General features: G+C 43.6%; 1 protein-coding gene across 1 annotated transcript in view; it reads right to left on the reverse strand.

Moving 5' to 3' along the window:
* Positions 1-1747: 1747 nt before the first annotated feature.
* LOC310815726 (neuronal acetylcholine receptor subunit alpha-3-like) overlaps positions 1748-10000 on the reverse strand; it is a gene marked incomplete at both ends in the record, with an annotated part of 30223 nt that continues 21970 nt past the window's right edge. Inside the window, one exon of the mRNA XM_083685621.1 lies at positions 1748-1891. Within this exon, the coding sequence (XP_083541747.1) occupies positions 1748-1891 (144 nt within the window). The remainder of the gene's footprint in view (positions 1892-10000) is intronic.

Below are 10000 nucleotides of genomic sequence, written 5' to 3' on the forward strand. Positions count from 1 at the left end.
GATGCGGGTGACACGGAGTGTGAATGAGAGAGTGAGAGAGAGATGGATGGAAAGAGAGAGGGAGATATGGAGGGGAGGAGAGAAAAAAGACGGGAGAGAGAGAGAGAGAGAGAGAGAGAGAGAGAGAGAGAGCAGTGCATTTGCCGATATTATTGCGCAGTGTTTCCCAACATAATGATGCACATGAGAGGAAAGATTACGTGTCAGTTGAAAAAAACTACAAAGAAATAATGTGGGGCATATGGAAAATGTTTGCATCTTCAAAGACACACACACTTACAGAGAGAGAGAGAGAGAGAGAGGCATGAAAATAATTATGCTTAATAATTGATTACGTCCTATTAAACTTTGAGTCAAAGTCTTTTAAGCCAGTAAATTAAATCGTACTCTCACTTCAACAAAGTATGTTACATGTACTTGCTCAACATCCATATCCATTTATTAAAGAAATTAGAAATGCATATGATTGAAAATGCTTAAGGATCAGGGCCAATGGATGGGTAAGGAAAAATTACTCCCACTTTTTCTGACTGAAATTCAGACTCAAGCACACTGCTGCTGGAAGACAAAAAAAGGCATGTCCAGATTATCAAAGAATCATTATTTTACCAAGGTTGACACCTAGTGGAAGGAAAACGATGGCTCACTCAAATAAAATAAAAAAAACATTTGCTTTAAGCATCATCATCAGTAAATCTGCTGTGGGTGGAAAGAGCACACATTCACTATCAATCAAAATAAGACCATTTTTTAGACCATTGAAATTGCAAGTATAAACTTCAAACTATCTTTATTATGATTGTAAGTGCATCCAGACAACAAAATAATGGAATGTGGAGATTGATTAACTGTAGCACATATCATATGCCAATGTCGTATATCAGTTCTATAATTTCTTTATCGATCCATTGTGTTGAAATAATAAGTGATTGTAATGATCCAAGTGCAACTTATCTGAAGTGCTCAAACTAGAGAAATAAAGTGTTAGAGTTAGAAAATGGGTGAAAGAGAGTGGGACACAAACCCAAACAAACAATCCCAAAACAAGCGGAACAATCCCTCTGTAATGAGGTCCCCAGGTGACGCTCTGCAAATAGAACACTGATCATCCAATCAGAATGGCCTGGATGCTGCCACCATGATACATAAACAAACTTTGACTAACTTTCTTTGTCTAAGTTTGATCACAGAACCCTTTTGGGCTCTACCTTGAACCCCTTTGGGTTCCATTTGGAACGTTCTGTGGAAAGGGTTCTCCCACAGGAACAGCCAAATAACGCTTTATGGTTCTAGGAAAAAAAAATCTTATAACCATTCAAAGTAGTTCAGTATCCATTTGTGCTTAAGAATATGCTTCATTACTACCATAGCTACACTTTGAGACAAATGTTGCATTTCTACTGAATAAAACACAAGTCAACAGCAGAGACATAAGTGTGTTTAAGTTTTTCAAAATATTTCTGCCATTCATTTACACAGATACGAGCTCTGGATACCGTAAAATGTTCTAAGACTCTACTGCATAATCTGCACTAGCATGTCGATATCATATTCTGATTGGGCCATAAGGTGTGGCAGGGCAAAGCTCACTTAAGGCAGATATAGGACAAAACAGCTGGGGGTTTACTCAACTCTACAAAGTATTGCCAGTTGGATGAAAAGTTCAATGGGAAATGAAGGCATGGTTTGGGGACGAGCTGTGGACAAGGACTGGGGGTCAAGGTAGTTATTTGGGGGGACTGTAGCCTCAGTTTGGGGGTGGGGAGGTGCTGAAGAACAAGAGCAATGCAGGAGTAAAGATGAGGATGGTGCCAAGCACGGAGACAGTGAGGAAGGCCCATAGGAAGATCCTGTCCAGCACCTGAGCTACAAACTTCCAATCCTGGACCACCTTAGACAGGGAGAAAATAGGAAAATCAGGAAAACCATGGAGAAGAGTATAATCCGCTGCTGCTCCAAACAGAAGTGAGATCATTATAACTGATTAACAGTATAGCCATAATATTAATACCATAATAACATTACAGTATATGATATTATATCAAAGCCACAACAATATACAAAAACTACATATTACACAGATCATAACAGTATCCATTAAATGGTTAGTTCACCATTTGACAACTTATAGTCAGATGTTGAAAGTAGTCCATGGGCCAGGAGAACCTGTAATCCATGATTCTGTGTTGCCACAAAAGCCAAACAGTTAGTAGGGGCTATTTGAACAACTCTGAACCGTGGATTACAGCTTCTCCTGGCCCATAGACTGCTTTCAAGGTAAGGAACCATCTGACTATAAACTGTAAAATACACTCATGAACACTTTATTAGGAACACTATACTAATACTGGGTAGGGCCTCCCTTTGCTCTCAAAACAGCCTCAATGTGTTGGAAACATTCCTTTGAGATTCTGGTCCATGATGACATGATTGCATCACGCAATTCCTGCAGATTTTTCAAGTGCACTTTCAAGCTGTGAATCTCCCGTTCTACCACATCCCAAAGGTGTTCTATTGGATTCAGATCCGGTGACTGGGAAAGCCACTGAGGAACACTGAACTCATTGTCATGTTCATGAAATCAGTTTCAGATGACTTTTCCTTTGCGACATGGTGCATTATCATGCTGGAAGTAGCCATTAGAAGATGTGTAAATTGTGGCCATGAAGGGATACACATGGTCAGCAACAATACTCAAAATAGGCTGTGGCATTCAAGCGATGATTGATTGGTATTAACGGGCCCAAAGTGTGCCAAGAAAACATTCCCCACACCATTACACCACCTCCACCATGAGAAGGTGTACAGGTATTCCTAATAAAGTGTTCAGTGAGTGTATATCTCATCTCAATTAATGTTCATAATAAATAATCATACAGTAACTCTTGTGCATCTACACTCTGAACCGACCTCTCTGATGAAGTGCTCCTTGCGTATATGACGACTGATGTAGCGAACAGAGTAGGTGGCTCCCTCCAGCATGGTGACCCAGGCCTGACTCTCCTCCTCCTTCCCCTCTGGAAGACCCTGTCCGTGGGCCCCGCCGGCCATCTTCTGGCCTCCCCTCTGCCCCCCACCTCGGGGCTTCAGCTCAGGGCTTTCAGGGGCCAGCTCTGGGTAGTGGTAGCGGTCGGTGTGGCCGCGCATGCACAGCATCCTGGGTAACCTCTGGAGGAAGAGGCTGTGTACCCAGGGGGACATGGGGTGGTAGGTGGTCGAGGAGCGGTGGTGCACGTTGATCACGAACACTGTGACGATGATGGAGAGGGTGACGAAGATCATGATGAAGAGGAGGTACTCCCCGATGAGAGGGATGACCTTGGAGGAAGAAGGGATGATCTCCTCGATCACCAGGAGGAAAACGGTGAGGGACACCAGGACGGAGGTGGAGAGAGAGAGCTTCTCTCCTTCGTCCGATGGGAGATAGAACACCAGCACGGTCAGGAACGACAGACCGAGACAGGGGATGATAAGAAAGAGAGTGTAGAACAAAGGAAGACGCTTGAGAATGAAGGAGTAGGTGATGAAGGGGTAAGAGTAAATCCCGTCTCTCCGGTTTCCCCGCGCCCCCGTGGCATTGAGTATCTCCCACTCTCCGTTGTCAAAGAAGTCCTTGCGGTCCACGTGGTCGTCAATGAGGACCATGTCCACCATGTTGCCGTCGTAGGTCCAGGAGCCAAACTTCATGGAGCAGTTCTGGCGGTCGAAGGGGAAGTAGGTGACATCCATGGTACATGCTGACTTGTAGCTGGCAGGAGGTTTCCAGGTGATGGCACCGTTTGATTTGACGATGGCTTTGGTCATCAGGGAGCCCTCGAAACGCCCATCAGCACTTGGGAAAGGGGGATGGGAGAGTGAGGGGGCAAGGATTAGAGGGTAGGGTTAGAGATAGGTGCACTCTTAGAACAAAAGGTTCTGCCTAAACCTAAATGGGTTCATTGGCTGTCCCTGTGGGAAAACCCTTTAAAGAACCATTTTGGGTTCCATGCAGAACTCTTTCCACATTGGGTTCTCTCAAAGAGTCCTCCCACAGGGACAGCCAAAGAACCCTTTTTTTCTAAGGGTGTGGATATAGATACACATATATATACGTTTAAAAAATACATTATATGTTTCAGCATCCCTTGAAAAATGCAGCAGCTTAAACATCAGGGCTGGCCTTAGTATATTGAATAAAATAAAACAAATGAAGCTTTTTTTTTTTTTTTTTACTTTTTGTGTTCACCCCATCACTGCAATTGAACTTACAATTTAGCTTGGTGCAGTGGACTCCTGACCTCAACTTAGCTTGGTGCAGTGGACTCCTGACCTCAACTTAGCTTGGTGCAGTGGACTCCTGACCTCAACTTAGCTTGGTGCAGTGGACTCATTTGAAACATACATTGTAGTAATTCATGATTTTACTCGGATCCATTCTTGAGGAAAGAAGTCTCTGTTGTTGAATTAAATAAAACAAAAGAAGCGAGAAATGTTTTTGTTTTCCCACTACTCCGATCCTACTCCTACTTCAAAAATAGGTCATATTAAAGGTCCATATTGTAGTTTTGAGCTTTTAAATAGTGCTAAATGGCCATGATAAATTGGTAGCGAGTAAGGAATGAGGTCATATGATCAATATTGTTCAGTGGAGAGTTTTGGTCTACACAAAGTGCTGTCTTATATCTGATGTCATGGTTGAGCACTGGCCTTTACATAGAGTTTGTATATTTGTTTACATGGATATGCACAAATTTGGCACTATTAGAAAATATGGCATATTGTACGTTTTAACATTTTCAATTTCGCCAAAGAGGGCAGCAAAGCGCAAAACATGCTTTCTCTTTAACTGAGGCTTGTACTATGTTATATATCTATAAAGCTTACTTCTCATAGAGCACAATGTCAGGCAGCCAGATAGTCTCAGAGGGAACTCTTATGGAGGTGATCCCACCATAGTCCTCAGGGTTCCACCGCAGTTTGTAATCGATCCACTCCTATGAAGGGAAAACACACATCAAACACCTATTCAATACTATTATCAAATGTATTGTCTCCCATAAGGGCCAGCCATAGATCCCAATCCCAAAATCCCAATTGTGTCAGTTGCAACCAATACTCAGAACATGATGATTATAAATTGGTTTCCTGTTAAATCAGATACAGGTGTGAAACAGATTATACTAATTGCAACCAAAATTCTCCCTACAATTAGAGCATCAATTAGGATACACCTGGGGCTCATCTCCTTATTAGATAATCCAGTTGCTACCAAACATTTGCAAGTGACATGCCCCCTCCAGTGTAGTCCACCTGTGGTAAATTCAATTGATTGGACATGATTTGGAACAGCACACACCTGTCTATATAAGGTCCCACAGTTGACAGTGCATGTCAGAGCAAAAACCAGGCCATGAGGTCGAAGGACCTCCGAGACAGGATTGTGGCGAGGCACAGATCTGGGGAAGGGTACAAAAACATTTCTGCAGTATTAATGGTCCCCAAGAACACAGCAGCCTCCATCATTCTGAAATGGAAGAAGTTTGGAACTACCAAGACTCTTCTACAGCTGGCTGCCCGGCTAAACTGAGCAATAGGGGGAGAAGGGCCATTGTCAGGGAGGTGACCAAGAACCCAATGGTCACTCTGACAGAGCTTCCTCTGTGGAGATGGGAGAACCTTCCAGAAGGACAACCATCTCTGCAGCACTCCACCAATCAGGCCTTTATGGTAGAGTGGCTAGACGGAAGCCACTCCTCAGTAAAAAAGCACATGACAGCCCGCTTGGAGTTTGCTAAAAGGTACATAAAGGACTCAGACAATGAGAAACAAAATTCTCTGGTCTGATGAAACCAAGATTGAACTCTTTGGCCTGAATGCCAAGCGTCACATCTGGAGGAAACCAGGCATCGCTCATCACCAGGCCAATACCATCCCTACAGTGAAGCATGGTGGTGGCAGCATCATGCTGTGGGGATGTTTTTCAGCGGCAGGGAATGGGAGACTAGTCAGGATCAAGGGAAAGATGAACGGAGCAAAGTACAGAGAGATCCTTGATGAAAACCTGCTCCAGAGCGCTCAGTACCTCAGACTGGGGTGAAGGTTAACCTTCTAACAGGACAACATAGGAGTGGCTTCGGGACAAGTCTCTGAATATCCTTGAGTGGCCCAGCCAGAGCCCAGACTTCAACCCGATTGAACATCTCTGGAGAGATCTGAAAATAGCTGTGCACTGACGCTCCCCATCCAACCTGACAGAGCTTGAGAGGATCTGCAGAGAAGAATGGGAGAAACTCCCCAAAGACATGTGTGCCAAGCTTGTAGCGCCATACCCAAGAAGACTTGAGGCTGTAATCTCTGCCAAAGGTGCTTCAACAAAGTACTGAGTAAAGGGTCTGAATACTTATGGAAATGTGATATTTCAATTTTTTAAATTAGCAAACATTTCCAAAAACCTGTTTTGGCTTTATGGGGTATTGTGTAGAGATTGATGAGGGAAAATGTTTTAATCCATTTTAGAATAAGGCTGTAACATAACAAAATGTGGAAAAAGTGAAGGGGTCAAACGTCAAAATGACTAATGTGGGCCTTTATTGAATTATCTATGCATAGCCTCTTACAGAGCTGTATCTCATGATACTACTTACCTGCCACAGCCAAACATTAGTGGTCATCAGCTGGTTTTTCTCATCCTGTTACAGAAAGGAAAGAGAAACCAAAAGAGGGCCATGGAGAATGAGAGAGGTACAAGCACAGACAGAGACATATTGGAGCAAAGATGGTGGTTAAAACAGGTGTAAAGCTAAACTGCCACATCACACATTCATTCTTCCATCTCATTTCAATAGAATCTAATTTGGCTGTCTGCACCATCTCCTCTTTACATACAGTTGCATAAAAAGGGCTATAACTATCAACACAGAGAGAGAGAGAGAGAGAGAGAGAGAGAGAGAGAGGGTGCCCCTGCCCTGCTGCCCATTCTCCTGGACAGTTGTGTAGTGTCCCAGATATCTGACTAATAAATTGTCTTTATTCAACTTTCAACTTGAGTATCCACTTTCTTCCACACACCATTGGATATTAATATCTCTACTCTTTAATATCAGAAACTTCATCATTACAGAGAGAGAGCAAGTGTGTTCCATTGTATTAGCCTGAAACAGGGCTCAGCTGTCTGTCTGCTTCAGTTGGAGGCTGTGGTGATCACATAGTCCAGAGGAGAGGTATAATCTAATACAGCGCTGCAGTCTGGCAGGACTAGCAGTAGCCTGGAGCAGTCTCTCCTTCTCTCTATCTAGTATGGTCAACTCTCTTTTTAACTTAGGTTCAAATATCACATAGCCTATAGTTCATACAGTATGCCTCTCCTCCTACCCACAAATAATGTGAACAGTGAATATTAAACATGTGTGTGTAAGGGAGGATTAATATGTAACACACATAAAGGGCAGCTGTTCCATTAGCTCCCTGTAAAACATCTCAGCCTATCACAGCTGAGACTTGAAAAATTGAAAACACACCTCTGTTAGAACAGAGTGTGCTCCGTGGGGAAAGGATAAAGCTTTGACTTCCAAAAGCTCTATTTCAGGACATTGGACAGCTCCACACTGTGACGCTGTTGTGCTGTGGATACGTGATATGTGTTTGTCTGCGAGAGCAAATTTCAGCACCATGGACAGTGACACAATTCAACCAACGATATCAAGCCTGTCTTCCAATAAGATAGACCTGCTCTGTTACTTTATGACTCCTATGTCTGTTAATGTTCATGTGTGTGTGTGTGTGTGTGCGTGTGTGTGCGTGTGTGTGTGTGTGTGTGTGTGTGTGTGTGTGTGTGTGTGTGTGTGTGTGTGTGTGTGTGTGAACAAAAAGCAGAACACCAAATTCATATGAAGTCTTATGACCCAAATGTGACTTGTGTAGCAGTTAGGCAGCATCAGACATTAACTTTGAGTGGTTAGGTTAGGGTACGTTGTCAAGGGAAGGCATTATCAAACATAAGCAGAAGCAACCAGAATTAACACAAAGAAAAAGAAAAAAGTGTCCCAACCCAATCGGATCTCACACTTAATGTGTATGAATTCATACAAACAGCAGAACACCAAATTCATATGAAGTCTTAACACAAGTTGTATGACAAACTACAAATACGACCGAGTGGACATGAAAGGGACCATCTATACTGGCAGTTCAATAGGAAAGGCTGAAACTGGCAGTTCAATAGGAAAGGCTGAAACTGGCAGTTCAATAGGAAAGGCTGAAACTGGCAGTTCAACAGGAAAGGCTGAAACTGGCAGTTCAATAGGAAAGGCTGAAACTGGCAGTTCAACAGGAAAGGCTGAAACTGGCAGTTCAATACGAAAGGCAGAACTGCAATTTCAAGGTCACTGGTTCGAATCGTAGTGGGGACACTGTTTTTTTGTTTGGGCTAATTCTTGTTGCTGATGCTTATGTTTGCTAATGCCTTTCCCTGACAACTTACCCTAACCTTAACCAATAAGAGTTATGCCTAATACTGCCTATCCTCCACACAAGTCTTAATTCACATGCCTAACCCTAACCACACACGCAACTCATAATTCACATACCTAACACTAACCATTGAAATGAAATGAACACACAAAATGTGTGTTTGCATGCGTGTGCGTGTGTGTGTGTGTGTGAGCCGTGTACGTATCCTCACCACATCGACCAGTTGGGAGATCTTGAGTCCGAAGCGTACAGTGACGGTGTCGTTGGCGTGCTGGATGGGGCGGACCCAGCGCTGGTACCCCTGGAACAAGTTCCTCAACAGAAGATCCTCCATCTCAGCCAAAGACACAAACTCGCCTGGGGCTGAGAGAGAGAGAGAGAGAGAGAGAAACCAACCTGAAACCATTTCAACACCAACAATTTCATGCCAATCAAGGAATTCTTTAATTTGAATAAAATCTATGCTGAAGCACCACTGAATGGAGAAGGCTAATTTGAGCAGTGTTTAGTTGCATACTAAGAGTAAGAGGTAACAGTGGTGTGTGTGTGTGTGGGGGGGAGGGGGGGGGGGTTGAGAGAAGGGTAGAGTGACACAGGCAGTCACTTACAATAGGACATCTTTCAGCCTGTGGCTGTATGTTATTCAAAGCACAGGAATAAAACTGACAAGAGCTGAACACTACTCTTAGGGTAGGGTGTGTGTGTGTGTGTGTGTGTGTGTGTGTGTGTGTGTGTGTGTAGTGAATACATGTATGTGTTTTGGTTTGCCTATGTCTCTCCTATCAAAATCATTCTGTGTGTGTGTGTGCGTGCGTGCGTGCGTGCGTGCGTGCGTGCGTGCGTGCGTGCGTGCGTGCGTGCGTGCGTGCGTGTGTGTGCGTGTGTGTGTTTGACCCTTGACCTGCTGAGGGAGCTGATTCAGCCTCTGCCTCTCCATATGTCTGATCTGACATCACTCAGCTCCTTCCTGGAATCAGACACATGAGCTGAAATGTGCATCTATGATATCTATAGGACATGCGTTTATTTGTGTGACTGATCATCATTTGTATAATAAAACATATGCAGTCATCACCTCTCTAACCTAACAGATCTGCGTGGCCTCGATTAGGTGCTACTGTCATTCTTGCCCTTCCGTGACTGGATTTCAATCGGCGGGAGAGAGAACATTCGGGGGACAGACAGTGTGTCACCCGACACCCCCGTGTCTGTCCCCGCGTCCGTCAGCAAAGAGCTATGGTCAGCGGAAGCAGACCGGGGGGTATTGTAATGCGTCCTCCAGAGATTTAACCAGTTCCCGAGACAAACCTTTTCCATGCGCACCACCGTGGCTGAGCTAAAGCTTTCAATATGTTGTAATTTCAATTAAATTCGTTCAAGAGAAGAGAGGAGAGGAACCTCTACTGTATATTAAAGATATTAGGGTTATGGTTACATCATTTAGTTTACTTTTCACTTATTGTGAAAATAAAATTGCGTCATATGATAATGAGACAATAATTGTTTTTGGACACATTCAGCCCACACAATTTGGAGTACAAGGCTACCTGAT

This window comes from Argentina silus (assembly GCF_951799395.1).
Source record: "Argentina silus genome assembly, chromosome: 15".
In the NCBI taxonomy this organism is placed as follows: Eukaryota; Metazoa; Chordata; class Actinopteri; order Argentiniformes; family Argentinidae; genus Argentina; species Argentina silus.